The 19,066-nt window shown below is 40.2% G+C and overlaps 1 protein-coding gene across 1 annotated transcript in view; it reads right to left on the bottom strand.

The window, feature by feature from the left end:
• DHRSX (dehydrogenase/reductase X-linked) overlaps positions 1 to 7,248 on the bottom strand; it is a 1,564,048-nt gene extending 1,556,800 nt beyond the window's left edge. Inside the window, exon 1 of the mRNA XM_044072516.1 lies at positions 7,134 to 7,248. Coding sequence (XP_043928451.1) covers positions 7,134 to 7,149 — 16 coding nt within the window. The 5' untranslated portion in view covers positions 7,150 to 7,248. The remainder of the gene's footprint in view (positions 1 to 7,133) is intronic.
• Positions 7,249 to 19,066: the final 11,818 nt, after the last annotated feature.

Below are 19,066 nucleotides of genomic sequence, written 5' to 3' on the forward strand. Positions count from 1 at the left end.
TTGCCATGGATTCAAAGGACAATCATAAGGCCTTTTCAGCTATGTTAGGAACCTGGGTGGAAACTCACAGATATGCTCAGAATTAGTCCAAAATGATACAAAAATCACTGAACCCACAGACATTGCCAACATACTGGCAGACAGGTTCAGTGCAAACTTCACCCCTCTCCCCTAAAGGAGAGATAACTATCCCAGCCGAGTGTAGCCTCCCGGACATCTCAAATGCGCAGGTGAAAGCTGCTCTCTCTAAAGCTAAAAACACAGCATCAATGGGACCGGATGGTGTCCCCGGCTGTGTGCTACACGAGCTAAATGAGGAATTAAACCCGCACATAAGGCAGCTGTTTAATCTCAGCCTTACCACAGGATACGTGCCCAAGGAGTGGCGACGGCAACTGTGGTCCCACTCCACAAAGGTGGCGCCTCACGGACCCTGGTAATTACCGCCCATAAGCTTAACAAGTCTAGTCTGCAAAGCTATGGAGAGGATCATAATGGAGCTCATAAACAAAGATATAGGGGACTTGCAGACATTGGACCCGACCCAGTTTGGCTTTGTCAAGGGAAGATCATGCCTTTTGAACTTGGTCGACTTCTTGAAATAGTCACCAAGGCCATTGATGAGGAAAGGCAGTCCATACAGCCTACCTTGACCTTGCAAAGGCTTTCGACACAATACCCCACTCGGGTATTGTAGAAAAACTTACCAGCTTAAATGTAAACCCATATGTCACAAGATGGGTTGCAAACTGGCTTAAGGACAGAACCCACAGGGTTAGAGTTGCTGGCGCTGTGTCAGACTCCAAGCCGGTCACAAGTGGTGTCCCACAGGGCTCGGTCCTTGGCCCCCTATTGTTTGGCATCTACTTCTCAGAAGTACAGGCCAACATGGGAGGACTTTGGCTGACAAAGTTTGCAGATGACTGCAAACTGGGTGCCATAGTGGAAAGTGCATCGGACACTGATATCCTTCAGAAGGGACTCACGGAAACAGATAGCTGGTGCCAGAGCCATGGCCTGAAGTTAAACGCCAAAAAATGTATAGTCATACCCTTCGGGAAAAACAAGGTAACCCCAAGCTACCATATAGGTGGCAATCCACTAAGCACAGAAGAGGTTATCAGGGACCTGGGGACCCAGGTTGACAGTGGCCTTTCTTTTGACACTCACATTGCTAAAGTGGTTAGAAAGACCTTCTACATTGCCCACCTGATCATGAAGGGATTCACATCCAGATCTAGTGAGGTCATTGTTCCCTGTACTCTTCACTTATCAGACCAATGATCGAGTACAATGCCCCATTCGGGATGTATCTCACCCGACATCTGCAGCAATTGGAGAGACCCCAAAGTTCCTCACCAAAAGGATAAAGGGACTCCAAAATCTGTCATATGCTGCCAGATTGAAGAAACTCCAGTTCTATTCAGTCGCATACCGTCTGCTCAGAGGTGACATGTGCCTGACATACAAGGCCATGTCCAACCCGGAATTAATGGACATGCTCCACCTCAAAAATCCAAATCCACCAAAACCACTAGAGCAAGCGACTTAAACCTTAGCACGGATATAAATAGGACGTGCTGGAGGGATAGATTTATCACTCAGAGACTCCCTATGCTGTGGAATAAAATCCCGGTCCATGTGAGGCAGAGCACCTCGCTGACTCTGTTCAAGAGAAATCTAGACCTGTGGATGGGAGATCGTAGGTTTACCCCGGGAATCATCTCTGGGTCACTGCTGGACAGAGGCACAACAAACTAATGGGCACAGTATTTTTTCATATAAGGGGTGGCGTAAGCCACAATAATTTGGGCTAGGCTTATAAATGCCTTAGGGCAGATAGCCTAGTATAAACCTATGAACCTATGAACCTATGAATACACTTTTCCAGAATTTTTGAGAGTGGAGACAACATGGCTATAGGTCTGAAGCTTTAGAGCTCTTTTGATTTTCAACCTTTATTCACTTCCTTACATATACAGCTTGTTAATTGGGGTAGAGCACTGATCCCATTGGACCAATTTCAGTCTCAATCCAGAATGTGAACACACATCAAGTAGAAAAAATAATTTATACAATGAAAGAGCACATTAAAAACAGAGGAAAAGGTAAAATACAACAAAAAATAATTTAAGAATGTAGGTAATATAAATCACTATGTACAATTTTTAGATCGTTATTATAGCGATAAGTTAGGATTTAGAGAAGAGATTGTATAGTGAAAATGATAGGCAGTATGTGTTAGAAATTAGGAAGACTAGGTTATGTGACCTGAAGCAGAACATTTACAAACAGCTTGTGCTGTGAAATGTTCTTTAAGCCGTACCTAAAAGGAGGAGTGGTTAGAAAGGTCTTTTAAGATTTTAGGGAAGATCCCTCCAGAGCTTGGGTCAAAGGGTGAAAATGGAGTGGTTAGAGCACTGAAGTCTTTTTTTGGGTGCTTGCAATACATGCACTGAGTGGTTATGAGATTTAAGTTTATATGTCACAAACTAAGCAAGCTACAGGAAAGAGAAGGGTAGGAGTTTTCTTTCAGGAGCCAGGAGAGTTGGGGGACAAGGAGAAGACTGGTTTGTTGTTGAACTAGCAGCCAGTTGGCTTTGGCTAGTGTAAGACAGTGGTGTTCTTACTTTGGGAAAAGAGTAATAAAGCAGTAGATGTTGTTGGAAATTGTTTTGCAACACGAGTTAGGCAATACTCACGTTGGTCTACAAGAATCCCTTTGCCAATAGCATTTCTTTTTGGATGGGAAAGGAAAGAAAAGATTTTGTTGGTCCAGGATAGTAGGGAGTTTACATTTTTCTGGGTGTTTTCCAGATGTTGGTTGAAGCCAGAGTCATAGGTATCTCAAAGCATTAGCCTGCTCAATTACATTGTTAAGGTGGTCAAGAATAATAATGTTTTGAAGAGCACAGTTTTAGTTTTTGAGAAATTAAGTAATAGTTTTTTTTTGTTTTTTTTTTTTTGAGTGGATTGTGTGGTTGGAATAGTGGATAAGCATGTCATCAGCATACAGTAAGACTGGAAGCTGAGGAAGGTTGAATGTTAGATTATTTATAAAAATGAAAAGAAGAGTTGCCAGTGTGGAGCCTTGACAGACTTCTTTAAGTGAGAGGGTGGTGGCTGATGTACTGTTGTGTCTTTTTCTACAGAAAGAATATAGCACCTTATCTATAGGGTTGTGACACACCTTATGGTGATGAAACAGTTCGTTAGGACAGAGGCAAGAAAGGTTAGGGCATCATCAGCAATTTCTAAGTACTGGAATGCTATTAGGAACAAAGGTAGCAGACTTTAAAGTTAGCAATAGTTTTTTGATTACTGAAACTGAGAATGGTTTGAGTGCAAGAGTTTTGGGGGCTAACAAGGGAGTAGACTAATCTGTGTCTGCCTGTGCTAAGAGTTTAATAGTTGAACTGAGTATTGATTCTGCTGGCTATGCTGTCACTATGGGTAGATGAATTAGGTGTAGGCTGTGCTGGTGTATCAGGTTTTTGCATCTGGTTGATCCTAGTTCAAAAAGTTTTGGGTTGTTAAAAATTTGTGCCACAAATTAATATAGTAGTTTTTTTATCAGTTTTGATCTCATTTTTAGTGAAGTTTCTGAGATGATTATAGTATCAACAGGCTATGGTTTCAACGTGCTTCCATGTGATGTTTCTCTCTTTCATGACCAATTTATTACTTTGTGAAAGCCACAGTGCTGGATTCAATTTAATTCTTTTGGCTCTTATTGGAGCTAGTTCACTTAGTATGGTAAGGAAAACTGAGTTTAACAGAGCTACAGGTTCATCAAGCAGAAGGGTTGGAAGTGACTGCCAGTTGACAGATTGTAGTGCTGCAATTAACTGGTCCTTACTTAATTGAAAAGAGGTTATGAGCAAGGTTGTACTGTTGCTATTTTTGGTTAGATTTATGATGTTTTATTGCTATGATGGGCAGATAAGCACTAAAGGTATTGGGTAAGGTACATGTTGAGACTATTTTGTTTGGAGCATTAGAGAGAATCCAGTCTAAGGTAGAATCTCTACTACAGTTTTGTTACACCTTGCAGGAGTTGACATAAACTGAGTGAAAATCATATAGATTAATGACACTAGAAGGACTGTTACTGTCAGCGGTTTGCCAATCAATATTCAGGTGTCCTAAAATGATTTGTCTCAAGTTAGATGCTGACTGATGTCCAAGAGAAAAGTTCTTCAGCAGTAACTATGTCATCTCCTGGGGGAAAATAAGCTCCTGTAATGCAAAGGCTTTTGTGAAAATTTATGAAATATGGTTAATTAATGAACATAAAAATGTTACAATTTAAAACATTTAAATTTCTCGGTATGTTAAATGACTGAATCAAAGACCACATTTTTGAAAAACTGCTTCATTTTATGAAAAAGTACAATCTTTTAATACATTTGACTGTATTTTTTTTGTGTCTATATTACCACATCGAAAAAGCCATTAATCGAAGTGCTTTATAACCGAAAATGCGGTTAACAGAACTCTCTTTTCCCCCCACTAATTATAATATACCAACTTAGAGATCACACTACAGTGAGGAAAGGGCAAACTTTCCGATCTTTATTGTACCGCGATCGCACAATACACAGTTCATTTATCTGCATTTTCGGTTATAAAGCCATTTGATTTTAACGGCTTTTTGATGTGGTAATATAGACCCCTTTTTTTTGGGGGGGGGTGTATTTTTTTGTGGTATACAATACTATGTTAAGAATTACAACAGCTGACATGTGCAGTCATGATCATGGACTGATATTTCATTAGTCATTAAAGACTTAATTCATTACACTAATTAAATGATCAACAAACTACACAGAAATATTTAGTGAAAAGAAATGGCAGATTTACTGAAGAGTTATTTTTGTCACACAGAAGTTAGTCTTCTTTTGGCTTTTCCCAGTTAGGGGTCGCCACAGTGGAACTCCGGTCCGATAATGATTGGCAGTGGATTTTTATGGTGCTGAGTTGCCAGCCGGATGCCCAACCTCCAAAGAAGGCACGCCCATTCATGCACGCACCTACCTGCATGTCTTTAACATCACTCAACCAAGGGAAGGACATGCAGACTCCACACAGAAGGCGCTCCAGCCGAGAATCGAATGCGAGAACCTCTTGCTGTGAGGTGACAATGCTAACCGTTGCACCATTGCAGCCATGGTTGCCACACAGAAGTTAGTAGTGCCCTGAAATGTATGCAATTAGTAATCCCTCTTCTCACCACTAGAGCCAGTTACTATAAGACTGGAACTTACAGAGTAAATGCCCAGTATCAGACCCATACTCATTAATGTCTTTTAAGTGGAAGAATAACCAGCATTGTGATAGGACAATAGTGCCAACTTTTAGTAAGTTTAAGTTGGGAGTGTATCACTGGCTGGAGACACTAAAGGAGGCTGTACACAGTATCAGTGGTGCACCACACACTACATGGGATATTAGAGACAAAATGCTACAGAGGAAGTACAGTCTTGTTAACACTGCTGTGCTGTCATGAAAAGTCATTTTGGTGTTCTACATGTTAAAGCACGTGGTCAGTAGACTACTGACTGAAGCATATGGAACCTTTATGATCCAATACTATACTTTTATAATTTTTTTTTACTGTCTCTCTATTTTAATTTCCAGCAAGTCTACCAGTGCTAGTCCAAAACACTAAGAAGCCAGCAAGTTCCATTTCAGCTAATAAAAATGTTATGCTTTATTTTGGTGCAAATTAAGTGATTTATGGCTCCTTTGCTTCACACCAAACACAAAGTAGAGCATTTATTCTTAATATATGCAAGAATTAAATGCATCAGTGTACATTCAGCAGTTTACTCCATTGTCTTGCATGACAGTTACAATTCCTTTAGCTAACAGAATTTTTAATATAAGCAGACTTTCACTTAGCAGTATCCTATCTTCAGATTTATGAAAACATTGCAATGATTTTCTTCAGCACTGTAATTCTTCTTTTATCAGTCTTAAAAGTAAAATTTACTTGTTATTTAAGTAGAAGAAAGTTCAAAAGTACACAAAAGCAGGCCTAGGGGAACTCTCAGGTCAAGTGAGCTGCTCAGTGTCACACAGTATATAAACAGAAGGAATCAAACCATGTACTATAGGAAGCAGACCATTAATCCTCTATGTTAACTGCCAGGTAACTTGCAATTGCATATAATGATTTATTGACTTGTTTTATTCATACATATAGCAGTTATAACAATATATATATATATATATATATATATATATATATATGGTTTACTATCAAAATCTAGAATGCAGGTTTGCCGAACACAGGTATGTCGAATGGCAGTTGGCAGATTCCTGTGTTGCTGAATGCTAATTGCGCAAGAGTTCTTATCAGCGAATGCCACTGTGTATTATCAGTTCGATGTTATGACTACAGATTGAGGTATAGTGCTTATTGGGAAATTCATCCCTTGCCCCCACTATAGTGTGATCTTGGAGTTGGAATATATGGTTAGCAAGTGGAAGGGGGGCACAGCCCCCTGGGGTGAATGTTGTAATTAAATCAAAATGTGCTTCAACAAAGTATTAGTTTAAGGGTGTGCACACTTATGCAACCAGCTTATTGTACGTTTTTTATTTTTTATATATTTTCCCCTAACAGATTTGTTTGTTTTTCAATTAAATTGCACAGGTTATAGGTCAAATTAAAGGTGGGAAAAGTTTTGAAATGATTTATTGTGGTCTCATTTTTTTTTTATATCACAAAAACCTGGCATTTTAACATGAGTGTGTACACTTTTTATATCCACTGTATGTGTGTGTGTGTGTGTATGTGCATGCACATTAGATATAGACATGTATTACAAATAAAATATTTTTGGCCATGTTTTATTATTTTTAAATTTGAGCCTGCCTAGTACATTATATATCCTCAGAAGAGATCTACATTTATTTTTGTGTGTGTATGTTTATGTATATGTTCGTATATTTCCACTGTGTGTGAATGTATACATAATGTACTTAAATGCAATGTCAATAGTTTCATAATTTACATAAATATGAACAGAAAATTTCAAGTTACAAAATTAGGAAAATGAATACTTTCTAGCATGATGGGATTGAGATTAATTCCATTGTTTTAATAACATAAACAGCTGAGTTACCTATTATAACATGCATGCCAAGTCTTGACAGATGCTTTGCAGTCTCGTAACCAATTCCTCTGGCACCTCCAGTCACTATGGCAACTTTTCCATTTTGAGAAGGTAAAGCTGTATAAAAAAATACAACTTAGTAAACTTCCATTGGCTATCCAACTACCAAATATTCAATACTGTCACATCAGCAAAACACATTATACATTACACATTTGCAAGGTTTTGTAAATGCCTGTAGCACAACTCCATATCTCTACTGTCAGACCATAAAAGATAATTTGAGTATACACAAGAACTTGCCTTGCTTTGTCTGTTACAAGACTTTTACAGATTCATAGTTTCACAGTTAAGTACTAGGCTAGCTGCCCTTGCGAGCCACTTTAAGCCAAGCCAGGTTACCTTTTTGTGCTCAAAATAGCCTATCCCATTTAGTTATATACTGGCCTTATGCATCCCATGGTCGATAATTATATATTATTTCTAAAGAGTATAACTGCAATCATATCATAGATAATTTGAAGGGACCATGTATGGGATAAAACATTTTTAGCTGCCTCTATCCATTAGTAGTACAGGGGCATTCCCATGGGTAATTGTTCTGCTTCCCATCCATATATCTAAGTTGCACTTGAAAACGGACGGGGTGAACTCTGATTTATGTGGATGGGGAGGCTGTTCCACAGCAGTGGCACCACTGTGAACTATACCTCTCTCCAAACCATTCTGCTGATGTTGCACAAGAGGCATAGATCCCTAGACCAAACATATCTGATGTCATTCAACTTGCTGATGTACAGTAAATTGATCAGTAATGGGTCAAAAGACGCCCTATAAGCCAGACACAGGTCACCTCTTTTCAGTCTGTAGGATACTGAGTACAGTGACAGGGCTTTAAGTCAGGACATGTTTAGGCCTAAGGTATCTCTGTGGGTGTCCCAATTGTTGCATGTGTCTGGACAAATGCATGCCAAAGGGGGTATTATATTCAATGACTGGTCTAATGTGGGCTGAATAAAGGGGACAATGAAATCCCTAAATCTAGACACATCCTTTTTTAAACATTGTGTAATATAGAAGTTCTTTCTTACAACAATACACACATGTTGGTCAAAAGGTAGGTCACTGTCCACAGAAGTTCCCAAACCCCGAATATCTGCGTCAAATCTTAGAGGCGTATTGTAATATGTGGTAGCTCCCTGGGATAGATGACTTCCCAAAGGGTACAATAATACATTTTTGGTATTTAGTTTCAGATCATGATTTTGATACCAGTTATTTATTTAAGACAAAGCTTCCTGCAGGATGGTTAAGTCATTTGCTAAAACATTCGATACAGTCTCCCACAATGAACTCTTAACCTGCCTCTCCGAACTCAACCTCGACAGGACACCCTGCTCTGGTTCACTATCTACCTAAACAACCAGCTTCAGTCAGTCAAATGGCTTAACTTACTACCCCCCCCCCACTCCGTGTCACACTCAGTGTACCTCAACGCTCAATTCTCATCCCCCTCCTCTTTAACATCTTCACAAACCAACTCCACCTAGCTACCACAAAAGCTGACATAGTTCAACACGCTGATGACACAACTTTGATCTGCTCTGAATCCGATATCCAACTTCTCCAACAAAAAGCCCAAGAATCCTTCAGAGAAATAGAAAATTGGCTAAATAAATCCCAACTGATATTAAACCCAAAGAAAACACAAATTATGCTGTTCCACCCAATAAAGACTAATGACTTCACCTTCTCCATATTCTCAGCCAACAAGACCCTCATCACCCCAGTCCCAGAGGCCAAACTACTTGGTCTTACAATCGAACAGCAACTAAAATACAATAAATACATATCCCTGCCTGCAAAGTCCACAAAAAGCTAGGAACCCTCTATCGCAGCAAAAGATTTCTAACCTCCAAGTCTAGAACTGCCATAGCTAGAACCTATCTCCTATCAACATTACTTTATGCATCCCTTGTGCTAACAAACCTAAATAAAACCATCCTGAACAAACTTTCCACATGCTACAACAAAACCATCAGGTTCGCAACCAATGCCAAATCACGCTCCCACTACTGCCAATCCCTGCAGTCACTACACTGGCTAAAATTTCCTAATTTATTACGTTACCATCAACTAAACCTAGCTCACCAAATACTATACTACCCAGACAAAGCCCCTGCCCCGACTGGTCTTCTAAGCTTTTACAATTCAAATAGGCAACTACGATCCGGTAACAAAGCCTTGATTGAAGTTATCCCATGTAAAAACAGCTCAGGTGAATCTCTATTCCCGCACAAAGTCACTAAAACATGGAAAACCCTGCATACTGACCTCAGGTTACAATATTGCACAGCCACTTTCAAAAACTTCCTCAAATCACACCTGTTCACCAACCGCTTATGTAACTGCAAAGGAGCTCCCTGAAGTCTCACCCTTACTGTAGGATGTTAGTACCTGATGCTTCTGGTGAACACTGACACTGCTCTCTACCCAAGCTCATTGTATATATTGTAAATATGTTCTTACTACAAAAATCTCATGTACGCAATTGTACTAACCCTACAAAAGTGCTAGGACCAAATATTTGCACCACAACTTTGTAACTCTTTTAATATTGTTAACCATTCTATAGCATGCTCCCCAACTTATCATCATTCATACTCTGTAACCTTTAAGTTCTATCATGTATTTACTCTCTATTTTATAACTGTATGTATTACTCATTCTGTAACTGTATGGTGTTTTTCTCCCCAGAACTCCGCTGAAAACGGACACTACTGCCCAGTCTGACTATCCTCGTAAACAAATGATAAATAAATACATTTGGGGATTTCAACTGTTACTAGCTTGCAGTTATCTGCAAACTTAGTCAGCCAGACCCCTTTGATATTGTCTTTTACTTCAGAAAAGTACATGGCAAAAAGCAGAGGCCCCAGCATAGAACCATGGGAGACTCCACTGATGACTAGTCTTTTTATGGCAGTAACTTCCTATATTTTGATTATCTGCATCCTGTATTCCTATATGTGAGCTAGCTGGCAATCCAGCAGATGACATAGGGGTTTATTCTCAGTTTATTTAGCGTTTCTACTATGCCTGAGTGGGAAATTGTGTCAATAGCTTTGGCCAGGTTGAAGTATGTGGTACGTACCATCTTGTCTTCATCCATTGATTTGGTGACCTTTTCAAAAAAAATCCATCAGACTGAGTAAGCATGACCTGCCCTTAACGAATCCAAACTGAGACGGGTCCAGTGTTTGAAGGTTCTCTATGCTCTGACTGATTATAATTCTTTCCATAGCTTTGCATATTAGGCTGATCAGACTTATGGGTCTGTAACTGCCTAGGTCTGTGGAAGTTCCTCCCTTATGCAGAGGAATGACTGCAGCTGTTCTCCATTTGCTTGGTACAAAATCTGTATGGAGGCTAAGACTGAACACTGTTAAGGGTGTGGTTAAATCGTGCTTCATGCTATTTAAGATGCATCCAGGGATATTGACAGGACCCATCAATACAGTATTTTTAGATTTTGATAGCACTTGTAGGACTTAGTCCTGTGTGATAGCTGGAGGACAGCCAGTTACAGGTATATCTTAGGGGAGAGATGGGTAAAGTTAGAGCTAAACTTATCAGCCAGTAGATAAGCTATATCTTCAGCCTCAATCTAGGTAACATCTTTCACAATCAGCTCAGCACATTGCACTTTTGAGATTATGAACCTAACTAAAAAATGGCTTGTGATAGTCTTTGGCTTTTGTAGCTATTTAGCCTCAGACTTGACTCTGGTGGATTTTATTAAGCTCTTGAGTTGTTTGGCTATTTCAGTGGCAAGGGATCTGACAATCTGGGAATTATTCTTACTTTTCTTCAAAATTAATTTCCTTTTATTATAAAGCTTGTTTATATTATGGTTCCATCATGGGGGTTTGTTTCTGGGTTTGCCCTACACTTGTTCCTATGGGGCACATTTGCATATATGCAGCTGTTTACATGCTTGTATAATATTGTGGTGCACATTTCTGTATATTCAATGAAGTTAAATGGGTTTGGTGGGGAGCTTGCCAGCGTATCACTTAGGAGTAGGTAGTTTGTCTAAAGAATTTTCCAAAGGTACCTTGGGTGGAAACGATCTCCGGTTTCAGTTTTATTTTGAAGGGGACTGCTTTATGGTCAGACCTAACAAGTAATTAAGCTACGCAATGGATGGCACAAGATGCTCCGATATTAGTAAGGACAAGATCCAAGATGTTATTCCCCCTACCGGGTACACTAACCAGTTGACATAATGGTTAAGGTCTTCACCTTCTATGCACAAGGTTCGATCCGAACCTCTGGCCAATGCCTGTTTGGAGTCTGCATGTCGTCCTGTGTCTCTGTGGGTTCCTCCCACCGTTTCCATCTCAATCTCACCAATGAATGGAGGTGTGGGCATCAGCACAGACTCTACATGGTAATGTCACTAAATGGGCATGGGTAGTTACAGGTGATAAGTGGGTAGAAGACCCGGCCTACTCAGAACTATGTTAGGGACCCATGCTAGCAGGAGGAGGATATATGTGCCCCTATTGGCCAGTGTATGCCTGCTATAAATCTCAGCAGCCCTGGCTCAATAAGCTACTGCCTGGTTGGTGTCCAGTTGCCCAGCTTGGGTTAGCTGGGAGAGCTCTGTTGAGTGAAAGCTGGATGTAAAACCAGTCAACTTGTCAAACATGAACGAAAATTGCTACATTCAATGTAGGTTCACTGACAGGATGGAGCTTGCAAGTGGATGACATGATGGTATGGAGGAGGCTGGAAATCCTATGTATTCAAAATCCATGATAGAAAGGCAGTGCAGATAAGCCAATTGGCTTGGGATATAGACTCTAATACTCAGGAAGAGGACAGACGAAGGCTAGAAATGGTGTCAGAATTGTGTGAAGAGAGAGGCTTCAGAAGGCAGTAAGGGGTGTCATCAGAATTAGTGACAGACTTATGGCAATCAGACTCCACTGTAATGGGAAGTATTCATAATCTCTGATTTTTGCCCATATAAGGGTTGTGATAGTGAGGAAAAGAGCGCATTCATACAGCAGATGCAGGACCTACTAGATAAAGCAGGACAAAATGAATTGGTGCTAATGATGGGTGACTTGAATGCACGTATTGGGACAGACAGAACAGGATATGAGGATTGCCTGGGTCCACATGGGTAGAGCAACATGAATAAAGGAGGAGAGGCCATTCTAGATTTCTGTCTGGTAAATGGCTTGATAGTAGCCAACACAGGGTTCAGAAAGCGAGAGAGTAATAATATCACATACAAGAGTGGCCAACATGCAACTCAGGTAGATTTTGTCCTGGTAAGGATAGAGCACTTGAGTAGAATCACTGAATGCAAAGTTATTCCCAGTGAAAGAGTCAGCCCACAACATAAACCACTGGCTGCCACAATAAGCTGCAAGCAGTGGTCAGAGAAGGCTCTAAGGTCAACAGAGCAGGCTGAAGGCCTGAAAGTTGACTGTGGGAGGCTGGCATGATGGTTAACGTGCTTATCCTACAGGCACAAGGTGCAGGGTTTGATTCTCACATGGGGTAATTGGCTAGGCTTGAAATGGCCCACAAGGGTAGTTAGCCTAGTACTAATCTATGAACTCTATGGAGAGAAAGTACAACAGTTCAAAGAACTACTCAGGGCTCGAGCACCCCAAGAAGAGGAGGAAATACGTTGAGTTGAAGAAGAATGGCAATGCCTCAAAACCGCAAATGTGAGGACTACAGAAATATGTGGCTGAGCCAGGTATAGAAAAAAGGTGCATAAGGAAAGCTGATGGTGGAAATCAGAAGCCCAGGAAGCCATCAAAAGAAAAAAGGAGTGCAGGAAAAATTGGGAAACAGAAAGCCGGACCAAGCTAGGAAGGAATACTGGTTGGCTAACAAAGAAATTAAGAAACAAGCTGCAATAGCAAAGAATAGGGCATCAGAGGCACTCTACCAGCTTCTGGAAAGTGACTCAGTAGGTAGCACAAAGAAACTATATCAGTTTGCAAGGCAAAGACAAACATAAAGAAGATAGTATGGTGCCCTTCATAATGGATCCCAGCAACACCCAGTGTACAGGACTCAAAGGTAGATGGAAGGAGTACTTCCAGCATATTCAAAATGAAAACAAAAAAACAGAGAAGCTGTACTACCCCATATACAGCTTACAATGAAAGAAGAGGAGCCCACCATAGAAGAAAAATAGCGCTAAGGAAAATAAAGTCAGGGAAAGCAGCAGGCTCACATGAGGACACAGCAGATATGATAAAGATGCTGGGCCCAAAAGGAGAGAAATGGCTCCTGAGGGTACTCAGAGCAATGTAGAGAGAAAGGAGTATCCCAGATGACTGCAGATTAAGCATACTCATACCAGTGTACAAGAACAAAGGGGACATCCACAACTGTCAGCAGTACAGAGGTATCAAACTCCTGTCATGTTACATTAAAGTTCTGGTCAGGGTGATTGATAAACTGATACACAGAGTAGTAGAAAGTAAGATGGCAAATGAGCAGTACAGTTTCAGATCAGGATGCAGCACAACTGACCCAATGTTTGCAGTGAGACAGATAAGTTGAGAAGAAGCTAGAGATGAGGAAAGACTGTGCATTCCTAGATTTGGAGAAAGCATATGACAAGGTTCCAAGAAAGCTAATTTGGGCAGAACTGTGGTGGTTCAAACTCCCAGAAACATTGGTAGAATTATCTCAGGCTATATACAAGAACCCGATAACTCAAGTATAGTGCTCGGTCTCACTGAGGGACTCCTAGTTGGACTGCATGTACATCAAGGTTCAGCTCTGAGCCCACTGCTGTTCGTACTAGTGACAGACTACATTAGCAAATTGGTCAGAGGTGACAGATCAACAAAGTTGCTGTATGCAGACCAAGCGGCATTAAAGGCAGACTCTGAACAACAACTTCAGCACAGGATAGGGGAATAGAATGAAAAACTGAAGGCACATGGGATGAAAGTAAGCACAGATAAGACGGTGGTAATTCCAGCAAATTGGGGAAATCAGAAGCAGCTGAGAATTGCGATAGAAGGGAAGACAGCAGAACAAGTTAATAGCTTCAAGTATCTGGGAGCGATGTTTGAGTAGAAGGGATGTTTAAACGAAGAGGTCAAAGCTACACTCAGAGGGGCTGCAGACAATTGGCATAGTGTGTCAGATGTAGTGTATGAAAGAAGAATGCCAAAGAAACTGAAAAGTAAGGTGTACAAAACAGTAGTGCAACCAGTACTACTCTATGGTACAGACACCTGGGCAGTAAAGGCAGAGCAGATGAGGAAGTTAGAGGTGATGGAAATGAAGTGCGTGAGATGGGTGGTAGGATGCACATTGTGGGACAAATGAAATGAGGACATAAGATCAGAAGCCAAAGTAACTTCAATTGCATAAAATATCAAAGGGAAGAGATTACAGTGTTTGGAGCACACGTGCAGAAAAGCAGACAAGAAGACAATCTGGTGAAGAAGATATGGGACAGACAGGAAGAAGATAAGAGAAAACAAAGTTGTCCAGCAAAAAGGATTGTGTGAGAGAAGATCTACAACAGTCAGGCATGAGTGTCAAAGATGGCAGAAGTGTAGCATTGAATTGAGAGAGACAGGGACAGGTAACAACACACCGATGCCATGTAGAAAATGGGAAAAAGGGGGGCTAATAATGATGATGGTATGCTAATTGTTCCAGGGTATTTGTATTGACAAATTCCAGGATCCTCTGTGCTTATGCACTAGTGGTGGTGTAGGTTTTCCAATCTACAGTTGGATAGCTTAGATCACCTAGGAAAACGGTTTGTTTGTGTCTTTCGGCTTTTCCAGGTTAGGGGTCGCCACAGCGGAACTCCGGTCCGCTAATGACTGGTAGTTGATTTTTACATGCTGAGTTACCAGCACTAATGCACAACCTTCAATGAAGGTACGCCCATTCACGCATATCTCCACGCAGAAGACGCTCTAGCTGAGAATCGAACCGGACAGCGTCTTACTGTGAGGCGACAACGCTACTGCAGCACCACCACCGCTTACTGGATTTAATACTGAGTGATTCTAGTTCCTGTAGATAGGCATTATGGCTTTCTTTTGTCAAACAAATAGATAGCTAAAATATGGTATGGGACCTTTCTAATGGTTATTTGGAGATGAAGAAGCTCTAATGCATCATGCTGCTTTAACAGCCTTAATGTGAGTGTCTTCTGAGTGTAGATTGCTATACCTCCACCTTTTTCTTCTTATACTGTGCAGTAGCTGGTAAAAACATGTGGAAGGCATTACAGCCCTGCCCAGTTGGAGTGCTTTCTGCTATTTTAAAGCATACCTCAGTCACTATACAGGCGTCAATGTCTGCCAGGGTGAGAAGAGCTTGTGGGGAGTGGAATTTCTTGTTCAGGCTCCTAAGATTGATAGGCAATACCCTCAAATTTCCTTTGTTTCATTATGCTGTTAGGTTTTATCAGATTGGCATTGTCTAAACAAGGCACTATGGAGGTCAGCAATGTCTTTGACAATAATCAAAACCCTAGAAGGGACAGATGCAGGCCATCCCTGGCAAAGCAGTGCAGTCTGTCAATCATATCCTACCAAGCTGACAAATATTGGACCCTCTTTGAATGACACTAAAAGTCAATTATTTTTTGCTCATGTTTACTCTTTCTTTAGTTTTACATTTACTCTTGCTGGCTTTCCGGCTCTTCTGCATCTACAACTATTCCAACACCTATCACAATTTCCTAGTGGATGGCTGACCCAGTAAGCTTTGAGAAAATACTTAGGAATGAGAATTAGGCTATTTAAGATCTATTTTCTGACAAAGTATATTTAACTTTTTTAAACTTTATCTAGACAATCATCAAGCTTACAAAATGCAATAATTTGCTGGTGGATACATTTTACATCTACTTTATCCTCCATCTTCTTCTTTCTGCACTTGCAACAATTTACTTCTGTAACACTGGTTAAAAAGCAATAAAAAATGCTGACTGATAATTTTTTTTTAACTTATTTGAGTACTCGTCTAACTTCATGCTGCCAGGACATGGAAGGCCCTGAAATATTTTGGCCAAAGTAGAATTATGGAATAGTAGATGACAAACTTTTCTACAATCGAAGATAACAGTGAACTTCAATACTATGACTACTGCTTTTATGCTTACTGGCTGGATAAAGGAATGGTACTTTGAGGCCAACATAAGCATTTTTAGATGTCTGAATGGAATATGAGAGCACAGTGCCAGCAGACTGACATTAAAGACATGCAGGTAGGTGTGAGCGTGGAAGTCGCGTGCTTTCATGAAGGTTGGGTGTCGGGCTGGCAACTCGGCACCGTAAAAATCTACTGCCAATCATGAGTGGGTCGGAGTTCCGCTGTGGCGACCTCTAACCGGGAAAAGCTGAAAGTCTTGATTGAGTGCCAGCAACTTAACTGTAAAAAGGTGAAAAAATGGGGCACTCAGGGGCATACATCTCAACTTCTTTGTTCATGAATTCTGAACAAAGTTAAAAATAATGGAGGACAAAGGCTCAACGTCAGGGACAATTTTAAAATATTATTCTAATACAATTACGTTAATAGAATAAGTTTTGCATCAAAATACATGTTATGAACAAATTCAAGTAGTATGAAATTCTAATTTCTGGTATTACTGAACTGACTGTAATTTTCAGTTTTGAAAACCAAAAAGATGCAGAAGAAAATGCAGCAGCAGCAGCAGAAGTACTGGAGGTGGGGCCACCCTAACGAAGATAGAATACGCATTTGTATGTTTCAGCAAAAATAATGTTTTTCTTCTTCTCAAGTTTCATTCAAGTATACTTTCATTTTCTGAAGACTCACTTATGCAGGGGACCTAAGGTCTATACCATCATCAAAAGGCACAAAGCAGAGAAGCTAATCCTAGCTGGGGTAACAACTCATCACAGGATACATGAGCATGCACAAACAAACTCATGGCAAGAAACATTTCTAGATTGCAGGACTAGTAATTCTTTGTTGAGATTAGAGAAGAAAATGTATGTTGCTCAACAAAAAAACTAGTCTGCAAAAATAAACCGATTCCCTCCTTTACCTGCAGTCACATATAGATATGTGGGTGTGAACGTATTAATTTATTTTTTTTTTACATAAATGGCATTTTGGGTTGTAGACGATAGATGCCAGAGTTCATATATCTCTGAAGGGAAGGGGTGGGGTATTTATCATACTAAAACCAAATAATTACTACGCTACTATAGTGTAGGCATTAAAATACTTAAAAGAGTACTTAATGAAGTGGGTTCCAATGACCACATATACAGGATCTCTGAAGACAGCAGGGATCCATTAATACTTAGAGCAGAGTGTAGAGCACAAATTAGTGCAGGCAGTGGCAGCACACAAGGTGTAGGTGAGTCAGAGGAACAGCTAGCATACAGCTGGTCAGTGAGAAAAATGTCATGGTATGCAACACATTAAGAATTATTGTGTAATGATGTGGAATATCATGTAAATGAAGAACAGTTTTTTTTGCAAATGATGACAGCAAACATGGTGGAGTGGTTTAAAAATGTATAAAGCAGGCTGACTTTTCCATCCAGGGAATGCATGGAATGACCACACTAGCAGACATAAAGCTACAGAGACACTTCAGTGATCAAGAGGGGGCATGTTAAACATATTGCAGGTGTCAGCCTTGTGAATTCTACACCATTTCCTCAACAACTTGCTGCAGTATGTGAAGCAGTAGATCTGACTCACAGTATTGCACAGGACAGAACCATGACTGCACTGCCTTTTTTATATACAGTATAGTCCATTTGCCTGATGTCTTTGAAGCCAGAGACTGTACAAACATTGCCATCAAAACCCCACCTGGTCCAAGGGACTGGGATTGAGATATGAGATAACATCAATAGGAGGGACTTCCACTTCTTCATTGGCCTGTGCTGTGACTTTCTCTGGCTATTTTGCCTCCCTGAAAAAGGACACTGAGAAGAGTGAAATGTCACACAGCATTTGAAAAAGATTGTCCCTTCTCCTTCATGTCTTGCTGACGTTGGTTAATTTCAGGTCCAAACAGCAATGATTCTTTGAAATGTGCATCCATAACCATCACTTTAGTGTTTTCAGTGAAACTGGTAGAATACAGCCAGAAGTGCCAGTGCATAACTATCCCGGATCTTGGTGCTGTCATGCAGCTTCCTCTGCAGCATCATCCACAACACATATCATGAGGCTGCTGGCAGTGGAAGAAACCTGACTGTGCAGTTTCTTCTTCACTTATCCATGAGTCAGGCTCTCTGCAGCATATAACATTTAATTCAATATGTCCTACTGAAAATGGGACATTTGTATAAGGTAATTCATCACCTTCAGACATCATGTTTTTTTTTACTGAATACATTTGTATTGATTTTCATAAACATATATCAAAGAAAATTACGTAGTCAAAACTTAAGGTGGACAAATAATTCCAAAAACAAACATTACAAAACCAACTATTTAGATAGGATGTCTATATTTGAAAAACTTAGTTTTCTTGAATGTACCTTTGAATAAAATTATAATTTATTACAGTCTTCTGTTTCCAGCACTTGATTTACTTTCTGCCAGGCAATGCTTAAGGAAGCGGGTCGTTCTGTTCTTTCCTTGATTGTTTTCAATTCCAACTGTGAGACTGATAAATACCATGTTCTTGAAATGTTTAAAATTGAGAGGAGTTGCAGTTTTCCAGTTACGTGTAATATTTTTCCTTTCAATATTAAGGAGACTCCACAAAATTACATATTTCTGCCTTGGAACACAAGACGGCACAGGTGTATTCAACAAAACTAGAGATTTTGTAAGTTGGAAATTATCAGTAAAGAGTGCCTGTAACAAATAGTTAATACCTTCCCAATATTGTTTAAGTAAATGGCATTCATAGAACATGTGTTGCC

Source organism: Protopterus annectens, chromosome 5.part0 (genome assembly GCF_019279795.1).
Source record: "Protopterus annectens isolate FY-2018-M chromosome 5.part0, PAN1.0, whole genome shotgun sequence".
Taxonomy (NCBI): domain Eukaryota; kingdom Metazoa; phylum Chordata; order Ceratodontiformes; family Protopteridae; genus Protopterus; species Protopterus annectens.